The following is a 26,580-nucleotide window of genomic DNA, read 5'->3' as shown; positions in this document are numbered from 1 at the left end:
ATAGAAAACTGTAATGGGCCGTACACACGATCAGATTTTCTGACGGGAAATGTTCGATGTGAGCTTGTTGTTGGAAATTCCAACCGTGTGTATGCTCCATAGGACATTTGCTGTCGGAATTTCTGACAACAAATGTTTGAGAAGCAGGTTCTCAAATTTTCCGACAACAAGACTGGTTGTCGGAAATTCCGAGCGTGTGTACACAATTCCAATGCACAAAAGTGCCTTGCATGCTCGGAATTAAGCAGAAGTGCCACACTGGCTACTGAACTTCCTTTTTCTGGGCTCATCGTACTTGTTGTACGTCGCCGTGTTCTTGGCGATCAGAATTTACGACAACATTTGTGTGACTGTGTGTATGCAAGACAAGTTTGAGCCAATGTCCTTCGGAAAAAAATCCATGGTTTTGCTGTCAGAAAATCCTATCGTGTGTACATTACATGCCTAAGATTTCAAACAGTTTTTGATGTTGATGTACCTGGAATGTATTTAGTCTAATCTAAAAGATCCTTAGTTTTTTAAACAGGGGCGGACCCGTCCATTAAGGGTGCCTATCCATACATGTGGCCCCAGGACACCAGATGCATGGATTCCAATGGGAGGGTGATTTTTGAAGCACCCGATTAGAGCCAGAGGCTCTAATAGGCTTCGAAATAGGGTGTGTGTTTACAAAACACTTTATAAATTCAAGTTTAAGCAAAATTTAGATATTAAAACATTAAAGATACTGGTAGGGAACCACGTTTAAGTAATGGTAATAAAAATAAATTATTTTAGCCATAAAAGTACTTGGTAAGAACAGTATGTATCTTCAAAGTCTATAGTAGTTATAGCATCTATAGTTTGAAATCTGACAAGGGGAGGTCTAACAACATTTTTATATAACAAATTAAGAGAGAGTAGTCTCACTACAGAAAAGATGGAAAAAGAGAGAGCGAAATAGCAAGTGTGAGAAATCACGTATCATTGACCTCTATTATGAGTATTTCAACCCCCCATCAAGTCAACATATTCTGAATATCACCCAAACATTCCAGGTTCTGTTGAAACTATCAGTTGTATCATGGGCAATTCCTCTAAGTTCTTCCATGTGGTAAAGGTCAGTCACATATTGAAGCCATTCTTTGACTGAAGGAATATATGTGCTTTTCCAGTATCTGGAGATCGAGGCTTTCGCAGCGGTAAGTAGGTGTCTGGTGATTGAGCGTTTGTATTTTTTCATGAAGCACTTGGAAATATGTAATAGGCAGCAGGCTGCTGTCAAATTTATGGTGGTATCGGCAATTTGTTTAAGGTTGAATATATATTTTATTTTGTAAAGAAGAATAAAATACAATACAAAAATATGACAAAGTCATTTTCACATTGACATATTGGGATGAGCGTGGAGGAGGAGGTATTGGAGGGGAGGGAAGATGGTAGGATCAGGAAGGAACAAAGGGGAGAGAGGAGCGAAGCAGAGACTGTCCTCGCCCAACTGCAAAACATACCAAAGTGCAATAACAAACATCTTCGTAGACCAGGTACAGTTTGCAATATAAACATTAGTAACCTTGTGCAGTGTCATCACTCTTTGGACACCGCCCAAGGTTTCAACAGCTTACTAATAATCTGTCCCCAGTTGGGGGGTATCAGGTGGGTCAATATAGGTCAAAAAAAAAAAAAGGGGGGGGAGGGGAAGGGAGTCACTCAGCATACATAGAATAATGGCACTCAGCTAACTTGCCTAATTTTCACCGTTGTCTATCTAGCAATAATCTCTGACCCCATCCTCAGGCCTGTAGACTGTTGAGGAAGTGCTCAGAGGTGGAGTGGTGGCCACAGAGGGACCACAAGGCGACATATTTGTCGTACATGTCTTCTGCCTTTGCCTGCAGTTCCTCCATAAGCATTATATCATTGAGGATGTCCAGCCACCCTGATATGGGGGGGGGGGGGGTGGAGTCCTTCTTCCAGTAAAGAGTAATATTAAGACGGGCAGCTGAGAGGAGGAATCTTAAAATAAATTTTTTTTGCGACTGAATTGAACCAGGGATGATGGATAGGAGAGCAATTAAAGGTGAAGGGGACTGAGAAGCCTGATACATATTATTATATATACCAAAAACGTTATCCCAAAATGGACGAACCTTGACACAATCCCACCATATATGAATGTATGATCCTCTTCCTCCGTGAGATCTCCAGCAAGTGTCTGTAGCGGTCGGGAACATCCTGTGCACCGAGACTGGAACTCTATACCACTTTGAGATCAATTTATAATTCTTCTCCTGCGTGAATCCCGACCTGGATGATTGGTGGGTAAGTGTAAAAGAGGTATTCCTCTGTGCAGGAGTTATCTCAACACCTAGGTCACTGGACCATTTGAGTGTATAAGCTGGGAAAGTGGCACAGAGGTTGGATTGGATGTCTTTGTATATAAGTAACAAGGTGTGTCTGGGAGTCTGCGAGAGATTACACAGTTCTTCGAACGGGGTGAGGGGTCTATGGATTAAGCCTGAGAGGTGAAGTGATTTACAAAATTGGTTTAGGGAGATCATGGAGAGCCAATCCACAGCGGTGGAGGGCTGTGGGTCTACGGGCGACTGGAATAGTCCCGTGGATGGGTGAACAAATTGATTAGCCATAGGCCAATCTTCCCGCCTGTATGTACCGTATTGTTCTCTAGAGAGGGAGGTAGACAGGTTTGCGTTATCGAAGAAAGGGGAGATGGACTAGGGTCCGTGGAAAGGGCGAGTTTACTGGCTTTATTATACCAGATTGTGAGGATCGCCATCGTCAATGGGGAAATCCCTCGTAATGTGCGAAATTTGGCTTGGTATCCCCATAAAAGGGCTCACAGGTCAACCAGTACCATATATTGTTCAATAGAGACTGAGGGCTTAAGTAGGGGTCTCGGGAACCATTCAATTAGCCTGGAAAATAATGTTGCAGTGTTGTACGTTTGGAAGTCTGGAAGACCAGTGCCTCCCTTGCTCTTGGGGGCACACAGAGCTTTATGTTTAAGCCTGGGTGATGCTGCCAGATAAATTTGATTACCATAGTACAGAGGGAAAGGAAGAAAGCCCTGGGGAGAAAGATAGGCAATGTCTGGAATAAGTATAACGTTTTAGGTAATATATCCATTTTATAACGTTCATTCTTCCCCACCATGTAAGCTTCAGATTATGCCAGGTTTCAAGGGAACGCCAGACTTTGGCCAGGAGCGGGCTAAAGTTTAGAGGGTAAATGTCTTGTGTGTCTCTAGGAATTTCTGTCCGTAGGTATTTAACTGAACGCGATTGCCATCGAAAGGGGGAATCTCTTTTGAATAGCGGTTAGTTCCTGTGGGGCTAAAGAGATGTTTAGGGCTTCAGTTTTAGTAATGTTTAATTTAAAGTTACGGTGTGTCCCAAAACGGTCAAGCTCTTCTAGGATACTTGTTCGGGGTTGAGTGACATATAGTAGTAAGTCATCAGCGTATAGTGACAGCTTACGGGGAGCCGAGGGAGTAGGGTTCCCATGAATAGAGTTGTTGTTGCAGACGGCTTGCCCTAAATGTTCCACCGTAATTGTAAATAATAGCAGCGAAAGGGGGCAGCCTTGCCTCGTGCCATTATTAATAGTGAATGGCTCGGACGTTTCCCCATTAGCTGTGACCCTCGCAGTGGGTTGGGAATATAGGGACATCATTTTTGACAGTAGCTTTGGGCCCAGGCCTGTTTGTTGTAGTGACGCTCGTAGGAATGGCCAGCACACCCCATAGAATGCTTTCTCGGCGTCACATGCCAGAAGGCCTCGTGACCCGGAATGAAACCTACTTGGTCGCTGTGGACTATGGAGGGGAGAAGAGGGGCTAGGCACGTGGCCAGAATTTTAGAATAAAGCTTTAAATCAATGTTTAACAAAGATATGGGGCGATAGTTGACGCATTGTGAATGGTCTTTTCCGGGTTTAGAGATCACTACTATCTGGGCTTGCAGAAGTGAAAGAGACAGCAGATGATTCTCGTCTACCTCTTCAAATGCCTTAGCCTTTATTGGGGCTAGCTGCTGGGCGAATTTTTTATAAAATTGGGGAGTATAGCCATCCGGGCCTGGGCTTTTGCCATTTTTAAGTCCTTTGAATGCAGTCAAAAAGTTAGATGTGGTCAACGGTTGTTCTAAGTCCTCTACGTCATGTGGCGAGATCCTTGGCAATGCCGTGTCCTGTATATATTGTAATAGGTCGGCCTGGGTCGAAGGGTGTGAGCTGTTAGGCGAGGGCAGATTGTATAGTGACGAGTAGAAATCTCTGAACTCCGAGACTATCTCTGAGTTTTTGGATTGCTTCACTTGGGAAGAGTACATGATGTGTATAATGTTTTGTCTCCGTTGTCGAGGGTGTATAATTCGAGCGAGATGCTTTCCACATTTATTTGCTTGTGCGTAATTAATGTGTCGGCCTTTGTTACAGGCGGTTAGTGAAAATCCGCAAGAGGTCCCTACGTGCATTAGAGAGTTCTGCCAATGTTCTAAGATCCAGTGAGCGTTTGTGCGAGGCCTCGAGGGAGGCTATTTGAGAGAATAGACGACTTATGTCCGTCGTGTGGGCTTTTTTCAGCCTAGATCCGTGTTGTATGAAAATTCCCCGCAACATGCATTTCAGAGTTTCCCTTTTAATCAAACTGGATGTTTCTTCATGGGCGTGAGTCAGGTTGAAATACACAATCGCTTTAGCCACTGCTGCACTACATACAGTGTCATTTAACAGATTGTCATTCAATCTCCAAGTGTTACGTCTGGTGTGGTGTGGGGGTCTCCAAGGGGTCATGTGCATGGTCTGACCATAATTTCAGGCCAATCTCGCAGGCTCGCAGTCCAAGAGTGTTTGGGAAAGGAGGATATAATCTATTCCACTATAGGATTTATGTGCAGGGGAATAATAGGTGTAGTCTCTATCGGCTGGATGCAGTATGCGCCATGTGTCCACTAATGACATGTCTTTTAATGTGGTGCGTATGTTAGTTAATGAAGATGGTGATATATGCGACTTACCAGCGGATGAGTCTAGTCTCGGCACAAGAGGTACGTTCAGGTCGTCTCCCAGTATCAGGTTGGGAGTCCCAAAGCTGTTCAGGCGGGTCGTCACGGAGGATAGGAATCAATGCTGGTTCTGGTTTGGAAGGTAAACATTTGCAATTGTTAAAACAGTTTGTAGGTGTTGCAGTTTCAAGAATAAATATCTACCCTTAGGATCTATTTCACTGTCAAGCACGATAGTATTAAAGGAGCTATGAAAGGCCACAGAGACACCTTTTGTTCTGGCTACGGGGTTAGTGCTATGGAACCAGGTCGTAAAGCGTTTGTCTGGGAATGACGCAATCTTATCTGACCGGAAGTGTGTCTCTTGTAGCAATAAGATATGTGTTTTGGCCTTGTGAAAGTGATGTAAGATCTGTCTACGTTTTTCCGGGGTGTTGAAACCCCTGCAATTAAGAGAGGATATTTTGATTCCTAAAGGGGTAGTCATGTAGTCATGGCGAGGGTTGTGTGCGGGGCCCTGGTGTTCTCGACTGAGGCACAGGAGTGAATGGTTCCATGCAGTATAGCTGAGCTGCTTAAGGAGGGGGGGAGATAGGATAGGAGGGAGAAGGAGGTTAAGGGGGGAATTAGGGGTTGATTGCCCTAAACTAAGGGTGTGGGTCTACTGTCCGAGTGGGAGGCACGGGAAGACTAGTGCTAATGTAGAAGGTTTTGGTGGTCCCGTGTCAGTGTGTTAAATTGCTTACCACTAAGCTGAGTGTTGTAGAATGTAGGGAAGCTACTCCCTCTAGTGTCCAAAATTGGGGGGGGGGGTGAACACTACACAGTTTTCCTGCAAAGTAAATCAAAACCAGAGGCAGTAAAGACTCTGCACCCCCTAACGTGGGGAACATGTCTGGTCAGAACTCAGGGGCCCCGCCCCAACATACAAAATATACTAAATATGCTCGCCTGAGGCACACAGCACTACATTCGAGTAAGAACGAACGACTATAGGTTTAAAACAAATTACTCAGGTATCAAAAAGTCACTGCCTATATTCAGCAAGAATGATGTTATGCATGTGGACAGGCAGGCAACTGAGGTAGCTGAAATTGAAGAGCTTTACCCTTGAGAGATTCCAGAAATAATTTGTCAAAAAAAATATTTAAAAAAAAAATTAAGCGATAGCTTAAACCATAGAAAGGACCAAAAATAGTCAATGCAGGAGGAGTCTCCATGACTCAAAGTGATCAATGCAAGAAAAAAGAGACAGGCCAGTTACCCACCGGCCAGTGGGAGGAAGGTGGATCACCCTGGTGGGGATTTGGATGTGCGGGATCTGGACCTCTTTTTACTGGATTGCTTTTCTCATCCGGGAGCTTTGGGGAAGCCTGGTGTCGCTGTGCTTAATGGCCAATCCGGGATCCTGATCTGGGGCAATTCAAAAACTCCCAGCAAGTTGGACAGATCTCAAAGGGTGCGGAAGGTGGCCGATTTGCCATTGTGGGAGGCAAACAGGTGGAAGGGGAAGCCCCATCTATATTTAATCTGCTTGGAATGCAGTGCATCTGTTACCGGTTTCAGAGCTTTTCTCATAAGCAAAGTCTGCCTTGATAAATCCGTCAGGAGCATGATGGGGGTGCCATTAAACAAAATGGAGTCCTGGGCACGTGCTGCTTGCATTATCTCAGATTTAATATTGAAGAAATGTATGCGACAGATAATGTCTCTGGGGTATGCTGGGTTTGGATTGCAAGGGCACAGGGATCTATGGATCCTATCTATTTCCAACGGGTCTTCTTTAGGCTTATTCAGTAGATGATTAAACATGACGGTGGCTGTCTTCACCAAATCTCTATTTTCAACCGACTCTATGACCCCACAGATGCGGATGTTATTGCAGCGACTTCTGTTCTCCTGGTCGTCGAGACTATAAAACAGTTGTTGAATCTGATTAGTGTGCTCCTGTAGTATATTGTCATGTTCTATGATCCTAGTCACAGACTCCTCAACAGAGGATTAAATATCTTCAATGCGGAGGTCAGTGATCTCCCTTTTATACGATCGTTCAAGCCTACCGATATAGGCCTCAATGTCTCCTTTAGTAGGGAGAGCTTTAATATAGCTCTCCATGTCCCAATGCCCCTGCTGACTGTGCGGAGACGGTGAGGGGCTCCTGGACTGAGAGGGGCTCCGGGGGCTCAAGTTCTCTGGGCCAGGGGACCGAGGTGAGGGAGGAGAGGGTGCAGGCTGTGAGGCTATTACCTTAGAGGCAGTGTGTGCTGCCTGTGCTGCCACCGAGCGGGTCGTTGCCATCTTGGAGGCAGGTGTGGTCCTGTGGTGTGGTCCCTTTGGAGGGAAATAACTGCTGATCTCCCCTTTTTTTTGGGTCCCCGAGGTGCGGGGGGAATCGCCGGCCCCTCTCCTGCTCATATGGGAGGTCGATGAAGGATTTAGCGGCTGTGCTGTGTGCCGATCTGTCTCCTCCATGCGCCAAGTCACGCCCCCACGGTAATTTGTTTAATAGTGGCACATACCTTCTGCCAGAAAGGTTGCAGTAGGGCACATTCCCGCCATATGTGGAATAGGGATCCTTTCTCCCAGTTGCCGCGCAAACAGAGATCCGAGACTGATAGGAACCATTTGTGTAGCTTAGTCGGTGTGTTATACCGATGTGTTAAAAGTGTATGTGATGGGGGGGCGTGGCTAACCGCCGAGCTTGATGGACGCTTGAATCCACAGCTCCTGCACCGACCGGATTACACAGCGGATCCATCGCCGATCGAAGCACTTTCCGCGATCCCTAATCACACGGGGTGACTACCGCAAGCCCCAGCAATGTCTCAGGCTAACCGCAAGATACAGAAATCCAAGATGGCGCCCGCGGCCCTGCTCGAGATTCATCTGCCTACACTGATCTCCCTGATGCAGACGAACAAGCAATATCTGATCCGCAACACTCTCCTGAATCCTCCACACAATATACTCCCTCATCGGCCAGTAACAGCCCAGCAAAAGCGCGGATGCGACTGGATTCGGCGGGGCCTAATCCTGAGGTAAGCCCTGCATCCATTTTACTATCACCTCAGCCCTCAGCTATTGCGGCCTTCCCCACCTCTGACCAGCCTGTCCTGGACACTACCATGAAGGAGATGCTGATCTCCTTGCAATCCTCCATACACACAGAGATTGCATCCATGTTCACTAAATTTTCCTCTCATGTGCTGCATTTAGACCAAAAACTCCAACGTGTTGAACATCATATGGGTGACCTGACTCATACTGTTAATGACCTAGTAGATGCCCAAGATCATACGCATGATGAACAACAATGGTTGAAATCCAAAATGGCGGACCTCGAAGACCGCTCTCGACGTAACAACGTCAAAATCAGAGGCATCCCTGAATCGGTCATGCCCCATGACCTCAATTCGTACGCCAGAAAAATGATCTCCACTATCTTACCAGACCTGTCACCCATGGAGACCATCATAGATCGCATACACCGCATCCCCAAGCCACCGCACCTAGCAGCAACCGTTCCCAGAGACGTCTTGATGCGGGTCCATTTCTTTCACGCTAAAGATCAACTTTTATTCAAGACCAGACACCTGAACAAGCTGCCCGAACCGTTCACTGACTTACAGTTATTTGCAGATTTGTCTCAGCATACTAGACAAATGCGCAGACAGCTGATCACCATTACTAAACCGTTGTTCAATCATAAGATTCCCTACCAGTGGGGATTCCCGACTAAACTCATCGTCACCAGAAATGGAACGAAACATATCATCACGTCTGTTCCAGAAGGCCTAAAACTCCTACGACAATGGGAAATCTTCCCGGAAGGACCTACCCCCATGTCCAACACTCGCAGGGGTCCTTCCCTACCCCTCTATGCTAAGCAACCCCCCAATGCTCGATGAAGCCACTATCCAGGCGATGATCATTCCTTTATATTATACCTACTCCGGTCGGTGCCCTGCTCGTGCTGTGTTCACCACAAACTTTTACCCCACTTACTTGATACAGCCTAGTGTCTGAGGCTGTCCTAAGCTATCACTTCTACCACTTGTTCTACTGTTTTTGTTCACAGTTACCACTGTATTCTGTTATAACCTCTTCTCTCCACCCTTCCTTCCCCGGCTTCCTCCCGTCTTGAGAACTCTACCTGCAATACCTACAGGAACCCACAACCAGTATCCCTCTGCCACTATCCAGAGACTTCCACATACCGTGAGTACTACTTACTACACCCACACCTAACATCCAAACCTGCTATCCATTATGCCGAAATTTCTTTCACTTAATACGAAAGGACTTAATCATCCAGCGAAACGGTCTTCCATGTGGAGAACCGCTACTCAATCCAAGTGTGACATCATTTGTCTACAAGAGACACACTTCAAAAAAGAGTGTGAGTCTCGCTGCACTAATCGCCGATTTCCCCACATTTTTAAATCATCAGGTCCAGAAAAACGCAATGGGGTCATGATAGCGATTAAAGATACCATTTCCTTCACCTTACACAACAGCATGACAGACGAAGATGGGAGATTCATAGCACTGGACTGCAACATTGACAAAACCAGATACACTATTGTAAATGTCTACTCTCCTAATACTGGCCAAATCAAATTCCTATCTAAACTGATGAAAAAACTTGAAACATTTCGACAGGGTTGCTTAATTATATGTGGAGACTTTAATATGGTACCAGATAACTCGATGGATACTTCTTCACGATCCTCCAGACGTCATTCTCCAATGACCACCTTCATCAGAAATAATAACCTCTACGACATCTGGAGATGCCACCACACCACAGAGAGAGATTACTCCTTTTTTTCTCATAGGCACAACTGCTATACGAGAATTGACTATTTTCTTGTTGACAAATGGTCTTTGACCAGATCTACTGAATCGAGCATTGGTACGATAACATGGTCCGATCACGCTCCAATAACTCTTACTGTCACTGACTGTCCAAATTCTCCACGTCCCGCAGTTTGGAGAGCGGACGCAAGCATTATTCTTTCCCCAGAACATTCTTCTTACATACGCACTCAGCTTGATGAATTTTTTCAGATAAATGCTGGCACAGTTTCCAGCAACACTGTCCTCTGGAATGCCCATAAGGCATTCGTCAGGGGGATCATTATACAACTCTCTGCAAGAGAGAAGAGGAGATCACAGCGTCTAGACACTATTGTAGCCAAGATACATTCACTTGATGTTCTAAACCAAACCAATCCAGATCCCAAATTAAAAGACCAATTGGTTCTCCTTCGGCAGGAACTTAGAAATTTACTTCTAGAAACACACACTAAGACTTACACGAAACTGAAGGCACACTACTACACTACCGGCAATAAAGCAGGGAAAGCACTGGCACTCCAGATTAAGGGCCGATACATTAAATCCAAGATTCACCACCTCTTCCACCCCACATCTAAACAGAAACTCGTAGATCCGCAAGCTATTGCAGATGCGTTTAGTCATTATTACCAAACATTGTACAACTTGAAGGAGGACACTAATACACACCAACCCTCCCTTGCAGATATTAATACATTCCTGCAAACAATTGACGTCCCAACACTATCACAGCACCATTTGGATGACCTGAATTCACCCTTTACTCACTTAGAGGTACAAAACATAATCTCAGCTCTACCTGCCAATAAATCACCAGGGCCTGATGGCTTAACAAATGAATACTACAAAAAATTTAGTACTACCTTGGCTCCTTACCTTTCTCAGGTATGCAATGACGCTGCCTCCTCCTCTTCTCTTCCGGACGAAATGCTTAAAGCTTTAATAATCACGCTGCCGAAGCCAGGGAAAGAACCCGACACGCCACAAAACTTTCGCCCAATCTCACTCCTCAATATAGACACCAAAATATTTGCCAAACTTATAGCCAATCGACTGCTCACAATTATGCCTAATCTGATCCACCCAGATCAATCGGGTTTTACAAAAGGTAGACAAACGTATGATGCCTCGAGGAGGCTCATAAACATAATACACCATGCAGAGACCACCAGAACGCCTTCTCTGCTTCTATCTTTGGATGCAGAGAAGGCGTTCGACAGAGTCCATTGGGATTACCTAAAAGCTACACTCCATAAATTCGGATTCCATGGCCGTATATTTTCGGCCATCATGGCTTTATACTCATCTCCATCTGCACAAGTTTACACCGACGGCATTGTCTCTCGCTCATTTCCAATCACTAATGGCACCCGCCAGGGATGCCCCTTATCCCCTCTCATTTTTAATTTAATTATGGAACCCCTAGCAGTACACATTAGAAAATGTACCACCATAACTGGCTTCAAAATAGGTCACCTTGAACATAAAATAAATCTGTTCGTAGATGACGTCATAATGATGATTACCAATCCTGTAACTTCCCTGGCTTCGGTACAAAGTGTTCTAACCAACTTTAGTTCGGTTTCATACTATAAGGTCAATGAATCCAAATCTCATATTTTAGACCTAGGCCTTGACGCTATTACTAGTTCCATTTTACGTAACCAATATGCTTTTCCCTGGGCCGAAGATGGTATACCATACTTAGGTATTGTGCTTACCAAATCTATATCTAGGTTATTTCAATCTAACTATGTAACCACTAAACAAATGCTAATCAAAGAATTATCCAAATTGACTCGATTTGAACTCTCATGGTCAGGTAGACTAGCGGCCTTTAAAATGCTCTTACTACCCAAATTACTGTATGTATTTCGCACCCTTCCTATCCCTTTATCCAAATCCTACCTTGCATCTTTGCAATCTATTTTGGCCAACTACATTTGGCAAGGCAAAAAATCCAGAAGCAACCACTCTAAGCTTATCAAACATAAACATGCTGGGGGCATGGGTTATATTGACATTAGAGATTACTACTTAGCTACTATCCTTTCCCAATTGCAGCAATGGACTAATCCCCCCCACACCACACTATGGGGTGATATTGAAAACCACGCCACTCCGAGCCATGATCTCATAAGCTGGCTATATAGCTCATTAGCTTCTACACCGAATTTACACCTATACTCACCTACCATACAGGCATCGCTCTATGCATGGAAAAGCTTAATTAACAGTAAGTGGGTATCATTTCCCATGAAAGACTTACTGATACCCCTCCGCACCCTCCAGATCCTATCCCCTGATTTGCACCTTCCCACTTGGCTCACATCACGTACGTCAACCACGGCTGAACTTAGATCCCTCATTGAACATAAAACTTTCTCTGAAATCCAATCCCTCTACGGAGCACCAAACTCAGACTTCCTCACGTTTCATAGATTACGTTCATGTCTAAACACGTACACCTACATAGAAGGGACCTTACCTACCAAACTGTGGAACTTCTATTTCTCTCATAACTCCACGTCTAAAGGCATATCACTTATATACCCATTGCTCCAGGAGAAAAATGTCTTCTATAAATCTAAACCCTTCCTAGATTGGGAATCAGACTTACACACACAATTTTCTGACGATCAATGGCAACAGGCACTAAAGTCTGTCCATAAGGCTACCCGGTGCACGGGCCTATGGGAACTAACTACTAAAATCACACTTAGATGGTACTTAACCCCTCATAGGATAGCTAAATTCCACACCTCAGTCACCCCACTATGCTGGCGCAACTGCGACCATACAGGGACCTTGATCCATATCCTCTGGCACTGTCCTAAAATACAACCCCTATGGTCGGCGGTCGCACGACTTATCTACGAAATTAGTCATATAACTCTCCCCCTATCGCCGCAACTGGCCATACTCAATATCATACCAGAAACTATCCCCCACACATTGCGCACGGTTATCACCCACATTCTACTAGCTACAAGACTACTTCTAGCTAGAAACTGGAAATCACCTACTATACCCACTATCAACGATGTCACCACGGTGGTTCACTCACACTCTACCTACGAACTTCTTGGTTCAAGAGGCCTAGCCTCATATGTTAAAACTCGGGACAAATGGATCCCATGGCTCAGTTGGTATAAAGCTAAGATAGATTGAACATGCACTTGATGACTTATATCCTTTTATTGATATTGTTCCTGCAATCGAAAGAATACTAACCACGTAACCTTATTCTCAAGACCTTTATCCCTTCCTAGTTCCCCCACCCTTCCCTTCCCCCCCCTTCTATCCTACCTACTTCCCTACTACCATTACTTCTTTTAGTACTTGGTACACCACCAAACCTCCTATCTCATTTCCTGTTTTATGCAAATTAATTGTTTTATTGTACCAAGTCTACTGTTATTAATGGCTTTTCTATTGTTACTATGCTATGTTTGTAACTGATGGAAATGTATTTTTTGCGTTTCATGTTATCCTTTGTGAAACTTAATAAAAATCATTTGAAAGAAAGTGTATGTGATGGTCTTTTTGCAATCGAGTGCTAATAGAGCACTTGTGGGCAAACACGCAGGCGTGTGTCCATTGGCCTTCAGTAAACTTGTTTTTCAGATCTGTTTCCCATAATGTTTTATGTCTATATGGTTCTGGTCTGAGGACTGCAACCAGGAGTAGGTCAATGAGATGTTCTTTTGAGCCTGAATGGCTTGTATTCATAAAAATTCCATGGGGGTGAGAGGTCTTTTATAGTCTCTAATTCTCTTTGGATTTAAGATGTAACTTTGAATCTGAGTCCAGCTCGTTATGCCCGAGGAGCCCCACTCTGCTTGCATGTCCACAAATGATTTTAGTTTGCCTTTTTTCATACAATGTTAGGCTAGCATGATCTTATTGTCAGGGGAACGTAGTCGTGATGTTTTGCCCATGCCAGGGGTAAAGTCTGCCACTGATTTTAAATGTTTGTACAGAGCAACCTCTAATGCCAATGGCAGCTGGATATGAATGTTGCCAGGTCACCTTGAGGCGAGGTGACAGGTGCACACCGTAGGGATCAGGAGTGCTCCGCAAGGTTGTGGACCCTACAGCTGATTGCTGCAGACGGGGGACAGATCCCACTGGGGTTAGAGCGTAAGATTCCATGGGGCGCGGAGTCTAAGAGCCAGCAGGTGTTCCCCAGTGCCAGTTCACCAGTGGTGAGGATGGACTTGGCTGCAACTGGCTCCAGGTCGTGACCCCCAGGGTCCCCCAGCTCACACCCACAGTAGGCAACAGGAGGATAGGGATGGTGAGGGACAAAGCCAAGGTCGGGGCCACAAGCACACAAGAATAGTCGGGGACACGCCAAAAGGTCAGGATCACAGGCAAACAGGGATAGTCAAAGACACGCCAAAGTCGGTAACAGAAAACAGTAGAAGAGCACACGGCAGGTAACAGGAAGCTAACACACAAAGGAATACACAATGGTTGATCAGCACTGATGGCCTGCAGTGCACAGGTTAATATAGGGCTCCCTGATAGGGCCTGGGGTGGAGCCATGCTTAGAGGAGAGGTTATAAAAACCACCAGGTGGAAGTGGCTGGCCTCTAGTCTGAAGACATGAGGGGAGGTAAGCAAACACAGGAAGATCACTGTATAACCATGACAAATGTAATCTGAAAATATAGTAACATTATAATTAATAGTTACTCCTTCTCTTTTCAGATCAGCTATGGAGCCACCGATGACTCATTAAGCGACCGGCTCCTTTACCCGCATGTTTTCAGGACTGTTCACAAGGACTATGTCCATTATTTAGCAATTAGCAAACTAGTGAAACATTTTGGTTGGAATTGGATCGGGATACTTTTTTCAGACAATGATACCGGAGAGAATGAAGCCCAAATTCTCAAGAGACTTTTGACGTCCCAGAAGATTTGTGTGGCTTTTGAAAAAAGAATGAATGCAAATTATGCTGCATATAATCAGTGGATAGACACACTTCGTAGAGTACATTGTAACATTTTAATACTTTGTGGTTCCTTCTCAAGCACCGTTCAGGGATATCTTTATGACTTCTATCATATCAATGGAAATAATGTGCTTATCATTCCCCCAGGCTGGACTTCAGAAGAACTCAAGCTGATAACCTTTTTCATAAAATTTATAACATGTTTTTCTGTAGGGTTATTTGATCCACAAATTCTTAGAAATGAAAGTCTGTCTGATGAAAATCCATTGCCGGTGCATTCACAAGCTAGCCTGCTGATGGATGATCTGAAAATTACATTTTATAATATAACATCAACTCAAAATGGAAAAAATATTTATTTCCACAATGCTCTCAATTTTAGTGAGGGTTTCTTAAGACTCCGTCCTCTACAAATTGGGAGAAAGATCTTTGGGAGAGAATCTGTACGAGTGCATATTGCGGTAGAAGCGATGGCTGAAGCTATACATTTCTACAACAAGTTTAATCACAGTTTTGGTATAAACAGATTTAAGCAGGTAAAACAGTATAGAGTAAAAGTCTGTCAATTATTTTTTAGATTCATTTTTGAATATAAACATAAGAAGGTTTTTTAAGAGTACGTTGGGCTATATTATAATTATTATGCAGAATTTATATAGAAAAAAATGATAAAATAAAGAATAAGTCGCTATGCATGTTCATATAACAAAACTGTCAGAAAAGAAAAACACTGCATCAAACTCAAATGTGCACAATAATGAGAAATTAAGCAAGCATAAGTGAATAAATCCCAACACCAAAACGGAATGCTCTGAAATAAAACTTCTAGGATAAACTTCCACCACGAGTGCTCAGTATAAAGATGACCACTCACCAGAGCTGTTTAAACCCTTTTTAAAGGATGGTCTAGAAACACTTTGGGAACCCCAGATTGGTTCTACTAATGGCATGGATCCACTCCAATGGCCACTCAGGAAGGAGCCAGAATGTAAAAAATGACTCCACAGGAGACACGGATGAAAGTCTCATAGTGTAGTAATTTTTAATAAAGATTTTGGGGGGGCCCCTACGCTATTTTTTTTATTTGGCACAGGATTCCCCTTAATTTCCATACCAGACCTTAAGGGCCTGGTATGGATTTTCAGGGACCCCCACGCAATTTTTTTCTAGGTTTGGTTTGGGGCTCCCCTTAATATTCATACCAGACCCAAAGGGCCTGGTAATGGACTGGGGGGACCCATGCTGTTTTTTTTTCAATGAGTTTTATTAATGAGACCTGAAGGGTCTAATATGGATTTTGGGGGGACCCCTACGCTATTTTTTTTTTATTTGGCACAGGATTCCCCTTAATTTCCATACCAGACCTTAAGGACCTGGTATGGATTTTGAGGGACCCCCACGCAATTTTTTTACATGTTTGGTTTGGGGCTCCCCTTAATATTCATACCAGACCAGGGCCTGGTAATGGACAGGGGGGGGAACCCATGCTGTTTTTTTCAATGCTTTCCATCTATATTTCTGGGACCTGACAATTTGTTACAGCCACAATATGTTTTAAATGACTTTTTTTCCTTTAGAAATGTCATTTTGCTGTGGGAAAATGTGCCACTTTACAGGCATACTATAGACACCCCCCAGGCATGGTATTTAAAGGAATATTTAATTTTTATTGTTTCACTTTAAGCATTTTTTAAATCACTGCTCCCAAAAAATGGCCATTTTTAAAACTTTTTTTTGCAGTGATACATGTCCCCTGGGGCAGGACCCAGGTCCCCAAAAACTTTCTATGGCAATAAATTGCATATAAGCCTTTAGAATGAGCACCTTTGATTTTTCATGTTAATGTCCCATAGACTTTAACAGTGTTCAGCGACTTTCAAATTTGTCGCGAACACCGCAAAATGTTCGCTGTTTGGCGAACACACAATGTTCGAGTCAAACTTACGTTCAAATTGAACATCAGGTTCATCCATACTGAGGACTGGTGCCCAGAACTGGACTGCATAATCCAGGTGAGGCCAGACTAGAGTCGTGTATAGTGGGAGAATTATCACTTTATCTCTTGAATATAGCCATAGACTGAGTATAGCCTCAAATACGTAATACATATAACAGTACCATCATCCCAATTGATAATTGTCAAAAATTGGGAATTCTAAGGATATCGGGGGAAGTTGCTGAGGCTGCTCCCTTGATATCCACACCCAAAAATGTTTGTTGAGGGGACTATTGCGGTACTAAATAAAAAATTCACAGAAGACTTTATTATAAAAAAATTACAAATAATTTAATAAAGGCAAAAAAATTAAATCCATCAAAACTTCCATATTGCTAAAATCATATACACCACAATTTAATAAACTACCGACGATGGGTGACCCCGTAAGGTTTCTATTGAAGAGGGGTATAGAAAACGTTTCCTCTACCGGTTACACGGCGAACCGCTTCTTCAGGAGGACAGTCTACAGAATAGATAAAAATATTTGCAAATAATCAAATAGCAGTGAATCATATAATGACATAACAGAAGATGTACAATAATTTAAATAGTGAGGGCATCAGCTCACCCACAGAGGAGGAAGCAGTAGATCACAGGACCCATCGGTTTCTCCCACAACAGATGCGGGGGATTGTAAAGGACTCAAATTTAAACAGATATATATAATATGAGAGTTAAAGTAAGATGAGACATTAACCTATACACACCTAAAGAGCGATATATAGGTGGAAAGAGATGAAAAATAGACCGTGTGCATAAGGGCTATAAAAAGAGCCTATGAATAAGGGGTGCTTAATTGTGCATCCTAAGGTGTCCTAAACATACAAAAAATTATCAAAAAACCTAACCAAGTTAGGAAGAAAAGGAAAAAATAAATAAAAATAAAGAATCAGTGGAAAAAGGTAAACCACCACAAAGGATAGGGTAAAAAGTAGACATGGGCGCCGTCAATAAATTTGTTTCGTTCTGTTCCGTTAAGGTTCGTATTAAAATTAATTCGTACTTTGTATTTCGTGTCCGAAATTCCGTTTCGTTCCGTACTAAATACGAATTTGTCGTTAGGTTCGTTAACTTGTACGAACGTTCGTTACGATGAATTTAAAGGCAAAAATATACCTCAAAATGACAGTCGATGCTGATGGAAGTTTGGTTTTTATCCAAAATACGAAATTCCGTTGAAGAATTTCCTAACCGAAATACAAATTTTCATTAGATGAGAAAAAGAGAAACGGATTGTCTGCCATGCACCGCTGGTCCAGTTTTCGCCTGCCCCAGTTTCGATAGATCCCCCCACACTGTTTGGGGTCACCGGGGATGTGCGGAGAGCACATGCTTCGTAACACCAAACAATTTCCAGTGACCCCGCACATCCCCGGTGACCCCGTACAGTGCGGGGGATCAAATCTGGAGCAGCTGTGCATGGCAGCCATGTGCTCATTATGAGGGGCTCCCACCATCCCTGTGCTGTGCTGACTTCCTCCTGGGGCTGCTTATTATGAGGGGCTCCCACCATCCTTGTGCTGTGCTGACTTCCTCCTGGGGCTGTACCTCTGCTGTGCTCATTATGAGGGGCTCCCACCATCCCTGTGCTATGCTGACTTCCTCCTGGGGCTGCTTATTATGAGGGGCTCCCACCATCCCTGTGCTGTGCTGACTTCCTCCTGGGGCTGTACCCCTGCTGTGCTCAGTATGTCAGTACAGCACAGGAATGGTGGAAACCCCTCATAATGAGCACAGCAGAGGTACAGCCCCAGGAGGAGGTCAGCACAGCACAGGGATGGTGGGAGCCCCTCATAATAAGCATAATGACTGAGTCGTCGATGCGACGACAACTGATCCGAAATTCGTAAACAAAAGTTCGTATTGCGTACAAAATTCGGACGCATGGCAATTCGTATTTCGGATATTCGTATTTCGGAATTTGAGATTCGTACGAAACGAATCGCACATGTCTAGTAAAAAGGATATAAGTGAAATAAGAGTGAAAATGAAAGCCAAACATACCGTTTGGACTATATTATTCAGTGCACACCACCCACTATTTAAGCTCCCAACCCTTCCGGCATCAGCGCACGCCGCTAAATGGCGGCGTCTGACATCACGGGGGGTCCGCCCGCCCACACCGCACAGGCCATGCTCCATTGCGCGTGTGCATGGACGTGCGTACAGTGCATGTGCATGCCGGAGGAGCCCATGGACCAAAAGATCCAGGCGCATCCAGCGCAAGAAGGACCCTAATTAAGGGACCCACCAGGGCGAGCACACATCTGCCAAACAGGAGGACACAACAAGGGATCCAAGGAAAGACCCAAGCTTGAATTACCATATCAATTATCATGATTACCTGGTGTGCTAACCTGCAATACACCTGTGGTGTCCATCTACAACAGCAACCTGTGCATACATGCTTACCAGTTCCTCTCTTTGGTGAGTGTATTATATATATAGTAGGTGATACTTGCCCTGCACACTATTACATTTGTATTCTTTGGCTACTATGGTGTTGCCCTGTTCGATCTCCTTCTATGAACATGGGTGGTGTGCACTGGATAATATAGTCCAAACGGTATGTTTGGCTTTCATTTTCACTCTTGTTTCACTTATATCCTTTTTACCCTACCCTTTGTGGTGGTTTCCCTTTATCCACTGATTCTTTATTTTTATTTAATTTTTTTCCCTTTTTGGTAATTTTTTTGTATGTTTAGGACACCTTAGGATGCACAATTAAGCACCCCTTATTCATAGGCTCTTTTTATAGCCCTTATGCACACAGTCTATTTTTCATCTCTTTCCACCTATATATCGCTCTTTAGGTGTATAGGTTAATGTCTCATCTTACTTTAACTCTCATATTATATATATCTGTTTAAATTTCCCAATTCTTGACTTTATCTCTTGAGTTGATCCCCTTTTTAATGCTAATATTCTGTTTGCTTTGTTAGTTTTCTTAGCAGCAGCTTGGCATTGCATGCCATTGCTGAGCCTATCATCTACTAGGACCCCCAGGTCCTTTTCCATCCTAGATCCCCCCAGAGGTTCTCCCCCCAGTGTATAGATTGCATTCCTATTTTTGCCACCCAAATGCATTATTTTAAATTTTTCTACATTGAACCTCATTTGCCATGTAGTTGCCCACCCTATTCATTTGCTCTGACCTTTTTGCAAGGTTTCCACATCCTGCGGAGACGTTATTGCCCTGCTAATCACTGACGGATTTCAAAATACTTTTTTTTTTTTTTTTACTATATAAGCTGAGTTTACTGTTAAAAATAAGTGTGAAATGCAAGACTCCGTTGGGTGTAACAAGATGTCCACTTGCCACCTTCTCACTGTATCCTTACTGTGGACAGGTGGTAGCAAGATGGAGGCGACGGAACGTCACAAAATCTGACGGGTCGCCTAATCTAACAAAACACCTGCAATACATAGGGAGTCACAGAGACCCAGTGATGTCATCAATTAGTCTACAATAAAGTCTGTAATATACACAGAATTTATTTTAAAAAAGCAACATATAAACGTATTAAACTTCCATCTTAACTTGTTTTTCTGTCCTCCAGTTGCATAAATATGTGAAACAAATAAAAAATCCATTCAAGACGGCAGACAGAATGACCTTCTTCGATGAAAATGGTGAATTTCCTTTCCACTACAAAATCGTAAATTGGGTGAAGTCCGTCCGCCGCTTTAGCTCAAGCTTTACCGATGTCGGTTTGTACACGCCATGGGCTAAAGAAGAAGACCAACTTCATATTGACCCCAATGAAATAACATGGGATGAAGACAATAATACGGTGAGGAGGAGCACATGTGGCTCTCACTTCTCCTGACATCGGCCACCCATTGTACAGTTTTCATAGCAGATGTGTAACAATTATAGTCAGTCAATGCCATTTACACAAGTACAGAAGTGTTACCCATGAGCTTTATTGCTTCAAATATTATATTATACTTATCTTCCCTTCACATATCAGTATAAATAACAGAAACTACACAGGAAAGTAAAATCATTTTAGGGATTATTTCTTACTAATACTCATGGTTTATGGGGTTCTCCATGGGGAACGACTTCTGGACAACTTCAGGATAAAATGATTGAAAATGTATGTAAATCCTAAGGGCTAGTTTACACTTGCTTCAAAAAATGGCTTCGGACAGGCTTTGTTAAAGCTCTCTGAATGCCAGTCAAAGCTCCTGTCACTAAATAAAATGGTTAGCTTACAGTCCTGTTTACACCTTGCTTTGGCTTGGTGCTTCGATGAGGCTTCGGTGGAGCTTCAGTGAGGCTTCAGTGAGGCTTCGATGGGGCTTCGGTGAGGCTTCAATGAGGCTTTGATGGGGCTTCAATGGGGCTTCGATGGGGCTTCGGTGAGGCTTTCGGTGAGGCTTCAATGACGCTTCAATAGGGCTTCGATGTGGCTTCGGTGAGGCTTCAAGTAAGCATTGCCATAGACTTCTATGGAGGCTTTGAAGATGCTTTGAAGAACCACTGAAGCTACATGAGGTATCATTTTTTAAGCGAAGCTGAAGCAAAGCAAATGCAGGTGTAAACAGGACTGTAATCTAACCATTTTATTTAGCGACAGGGGCTTTGACCAGCATTGAGAGATCTTTAACAAAGCCTGCCTGAAGCCTTGTTGAAGCCAAAGGAAGTGTAAATGAGCCCAGAGAGGGAACTTCTCTTATTCCTCCTGTTTGCTCTGTTAAATATAATATTGAAAGCATTTTGTTATACCTGATCAAAATAAAAATACAAATTGGGCAAGTCTGACACCATTTAGTCCACAAAAATATTTTTTTATTACACTTTAACCGCTTGCCGACCAGCCGCCGTCATCACGATCCCACGAGCCGTCTTAGCTATACATCAGTCTCTTTAAGCAGGATAGCACACATGCCCGCTGCACTGCGGGGGTGGCGATGCTCATGATCGGTGGTCATGATGACCGCTGGCCATGAGCGATTGTGGGCATGAGAGGCAGAACAGGGACGTGTGTGTGTAAACACACAAATCCATGTTCTGTTCTGTGAGGAGAGACAGATCCTCAGTTCCTAACATCTAGGAACCACGATCCGTCATTTCCTCTAGTCAGCCCCCTCCCCCTACAGTTAGAAACACACACAGGGAAAACAATTAACCCCTTGATTGCCCCTAATGTTAAACCCTTCCCTGCCAGTGACATTTATACTGTAATCAGTGAATTTTTTTTTCAAATAAAATTTTATTTTATTATTAGCGTTTACAGTACATAAGTAGGTAGACTGAAAATGCACAGTATTATGCAATAATTTGACAAACATGTGTTCAGTGCTTCCTGCAATAAATTCTGAGGCTTCTGCAGTTACATATCTGAGGTTGTTGAATATGCATGCAGTGGAGGAGATAAAAAAAGAAAAAAAGGGGGATAGAGAAAAAAGAGAGAGAAGAAGGTCACCCTGGCAGCTCATTTACCTGATCATGGTGGGTCCTCCCGAAGGTGCCATAGGTCCCACACGTTGTTATGAGCCTCCAGCCTGTCCTGTATCCTGGCCGTCATCTTCTCCATCAGCTCCACATTCTAGCGTATAATGCCTCAGGGGTAGGAGAGGTCTTTTTTTTTCCAGTTTAGGGCAATAAGACAGCGCGCAGCTGTGAGGATATGGTGTACCAGTTTTTTGTGGGGGGACCTTTAGTGGCGTTTGGCCCAATAGGAAAAATTTGGGGTTCATGGGGACCGGTATGCCTAGAAGGTCGGTCAGCAACCGTTGGACCGCGTTCCAGAAGGGGGTGATTATCGGGCAGCTCCAGTAAATATGAAGGAGGGTGCCTTTATCTCTCTGGCATCTCCAACATCAATCCGAACTAGTGAGATAGATGGTGTGGAGTACATCTGGGGTCATGTACTAGAAGAATATAATTTTATATGCGTTTTCTTTGTATAGTGTGCAGAGTGAGCCCTTTGCAGCCTGTGACCATTGTTCTCTGGGGATTTCCTCTTTGAGGATTTTCTCCCATTTAATCATATAGGCGTGTTTACCTTTTGTATCCATTGGATATGCATTCGATATTTTGTAAATGTCGGATATTTAGCCCTTCTGGGCCGAGCCCGCTAGGACTAGATTTTCAAAGGGAGTTGGGAGGGAGAATTGCAGGTCGGGTGCTATGGTCAGGGCATAGTGGTGTATTTGTAGATAACTATAAAATACCTTGCGAGGTATGTCGTATTTGGTCTGAAGTTCGGAGAAGGGTAACAACTTGCGTGATCTAGAGTCTATCAATTTCCCATAGTTAAATACGTTTTGTGATGACCACGGGTATGACATTTGGTGTGTTAGGCTGTCTGCTGGGATTACAGATAAATGAGGTCAATGGCGATCTGTCCGAGGATAGGCCATGCAAAGGCAACAATTTACGCCAAAGCCGGCGGAGTTGAGACATAGGTCCCAATAGACGTTCGGGGGGCACCTCCGCACTCGCGCTCCAGAGTAAGTTGTTTGGGTGGGTCGGAGCTAGCCAGGTTTTATCGATTTCTGTTCACTTATTATATGACCTTTGGGTGAACCATGATGCTATTGCTTGAAGTTGGGCAGCTTGGTAGTATTTGACGAGGTTGGGGAATGCATCCCTCCATCTGAACGGGCCGCCATTAGGACTGATTGGGGTATTCTATGCCTTTTGTGGTTCCAAATAAATTTTAGTAAGTCAGATTGGAGTTTTCTCAGGTGTTTATAGGGAATCAGGATAGGTAGGGTTTGGAAAAGGTAAAGTAGCTTCGGGAGGATCGTCATCTTAATTGCTGCAATCTGGCCTAAGAGGGAGATATGGTGTTTTTTCCATGACAGGATCATGGCTCTGACCGAGCAGAAAAGAATCGGTGAATTTGTATAGCACTGATCGCTGTATAATTGTCAATTGTCCCAAAAAAGTGTCTGATGTGTCCGCCATAATGTCGCAATCATGATAAAAAAAATCGCAGATCGCCGCCATTACTAGTAAAAGTATAACAACAAAAATGCCATAAATCTATCCCCTGTTTTGTAGACACTATAACTTTTACACAAACCAATCAATATACGCTTATTGCAATTTTTATTACCAAAAATATGTAGAAGAATACATATCGGCCTAAACTGTAAAGAAAAAAAAAATTCCAGCCAAATATTTCGGGGCTGAAGTGGTTAAAGTTCATGAAAGCCCCAAATATATATATATATATTTTTCAGTATGTTGGGTGTCACGTCTTCTTTTTTTTTTTTTTTTTTATTTGGTTTTACAAATAAAAGGTTACAACAGATAACTGTACAGAATAAAAGTAGACAGATATAACCACGTATGTAGTGAATAAAAAGAACCAATGGTAATATAGCCCCAGGGTCGGGGCAAACAGACCCGAGTGGGTCTCAATAGCCTATATAATCCGAGTACACCAGAGATATGAATAAAATCGGTAGCCTCAGGGTCACAACCTCTAGAATAAAGAAAAGACGAGGAAACACACAGTTATGATGAGAAATGCACATTTTAGGGTCAGAATGTCAAGGTGGCCTATAGGCCGCAGGGTCTCCCCGTGGAGATAGTTTAAGTCTACCCAAAGAGCCAGCCAGATCCTTTTGGAGATACCAAGCCGTAAATCGGAATGGATGCATTGCTGTCTGAATGTCAGCGTGAGTTAAAGTGACCTCCATATAGTTACGCCATCTCGCAAAGAAACGGTGTGTAGGACGAGGAGTTCTGGTGATGGCGTCCAGACGTTCCATATAGAAAAGTGATTCAATAGCCTTTTGTACCGCTAGCAACGTGGGGGGATGTTTGGATATCCAAGATTGCAGAATCGTCCTACGAGCAACAAGAAGTGCCAGTTGTGCCCAGTGAGAAACAGACGTCTGAATCCCGTCTCCCGCTGGGGGAGTTTGAGGTGCCCATCCAAATACGCAAAGCATAACATCTTTCGGAATCCGCTGTTTAGAAACAGATTCAACGTAGGTAGTTACTGTGTCCCAGTAGCTTGCTATGGCAGGGCAGTCCCATAGACGATGGAGCAGAGTGGGGCGAGGTGAAGAGCACCATGGACATATTTTCAAGTTCATATTGCTGTTATCATTGTACATGGGGTAGTAGGCCCTGTGAATTATCTTAAATTGTGTTTCACGCCACGTTTCGGAGAGTGTGAGTTTACGTATTTGCCGGTAGCCATCCATAATTTTAGTAGGGAGATCGTCATCCCCTAGTATGGTCGCCCATTTCTGGAAAGGTGTAAGATGGTATTTATCCGAATGGTATTGAAGGAGGCAAGAGTAAAGGTTGGAAATGGAATATTCCCCCGAGTTCAACACAGTGTCAATGAAGGACTGTTGGAAAGGATTCGTCTGGGGTCCATATTGCGAGCTCAAGTAGTCAATTAGCTGGGTATAGTAGAAAACATGAGTCTGAGGTAGCGAGAATTCCTGAGACAGGGTCTCAAATGACTTAAACTCACGATGATCTGCTTGGTATAAAGCTTTCGTGGAGATGAGTCCCTTGAGCTTCCATTGTGAGTATGTGCCGTGCAAAGTGGAAGGGATGAACATAGGGTTTCCTTGAATGGGCAGAAAGCTCGAGATGGTTGTTGGAAGTCCTAATAATTTGCGTATTTCTCTCCATGCAATGTTGGTGTCTCTGATAAGCAAATTAGATTTAAGATGAGGCGGCAGAGTATGTAGGTTGGAGTGAAGGACTGCTGCCAATGTGTAAGGAGAAGCCATAGCCCCCTCCAAATGTACATCACAATACCTAGAGGTGCCCGAAAGCCAGTCTAGACCCTGCCTTAACAAACATGCAAGGTTATAAAAACGAACATTGGGCAAACCCGCACCCCCCTCAGCCTTCGGGAGGCATAATTTAGGTAAAGCTATGCGTGCTCTCTTACCCGACCATATAAAGGTAGACAGTGCCCTGTATAGTTTCTGGATATCTGCGTGTTTTAGCAGGAGGGGTATGGTCTGCAAGGGGTATAAGAGTCTGGCAAAAGATATCATTTTAAACAAATGGCATCTCCCGAAGAGTGAGATAGGCAGAGTCGCCCACAGTTCCAGTTCCCTAACAATCCTAGACAAAAGCGGGGGGTAGTTAAGCCCATATAATGAAGCTGGTTCACGACCTATGTGTATCCCTAGATACGTGATATGGCTTTTGGCCAATGTGAATGGGGACCGGTGTATCCATTTGGGAACCAATCTAGGATTCAAAGATAGGATCTCACTTTTGTCAAAGTTTATCCGAAAACCTGAGCACCCGTGAAAGGCGTTAAAAATTTCCTGCAACTTGGTAAAGTCGGACATGGGGTCAGTGGTAAACAACAATATGTCATCCGCAAATAACGCTGAACGTAAAGTCTGCGGTCCTATCGGTAAGCCACTGATCCCATCTCGCGAATTCAGCAGCCTTGAGAGGGGTTCGATCGCCAGGTTGAATAATAAGGGCGAGAGCGGACAGCCTTGCCTAGTCCCTTTAGATAAGGGTATCGAGTCTGAAATAAAATCAGGTGTAACCAAGCGAGCTGTGGGAGACAGGTACATCTGTTTGAGAAATTGTAAAAAGGGGCCTTGAAAGCCAAACTGTGCCAATACTCTAAACAGCCAAGATAAACTCACATTATCGAAGGCTTTTTCTGCATCTAAGGAAATTATTGCTACATCTTGGGTGGGGTGGGTTTTGGCATAGTGAAGGGCTAGGAGTACTTTACGTATATTAAGGGTAGCTGAGCGCCCAGTGACAAAGCCTGATTGTGCGGGGTGGA

At 43.8% G+C, this 26,580-nt stretch overlaps 1 protein-coding gene across 1 annotated transcript in view; it reads left to right on the top strand.

The window, feature by feature from the left end:
* The window catches only part of LOC143958192 (vomeronasal type-2 receptor 26-like), a 96,251-nt gene that overhangs the window by 35,713 nt on the left and 33,958 nt on the right, over positions 1 to 26,580 (top strand). Inside the window, exons 3-4 of the mRNA XM_077467660.1 lie at positions 14,580 to 15,362; positions 20,386 to 20,619. Coding sequence (XP_077323786.1) covers positions 14,580 to 15,362; positions 20,386 to 20,619 — 1,017 coding nt within the window. The remainder of the gene's footprint in view (positions 1 to 14,579; positions 15,363 to 20,385; positions 20,620 to 26,580) is intronic.

Source organism: Lithobates pipiens, unplaced genomic scaffold (genome assembly GCF_037356315.1).
Source record: "Lithobates pipiens isolate NorthernLeopardFrog02 unplaced genomic scaffold, aLitPip1_a1.2 Scaffold_6, whole genome shotgun sequence".
Classification (NCBI taxonomy): domain Eukaryota; kingdom Metazoa; phylum Chordata; class Amphibia; order Anura; family Ranidae; genus Lithobates; species Lithobates pipiens.
Note: the sequence above shows the minus strand (reverse complement) of the source record. Positions and strands in the feature narration are given on the sequence as shown.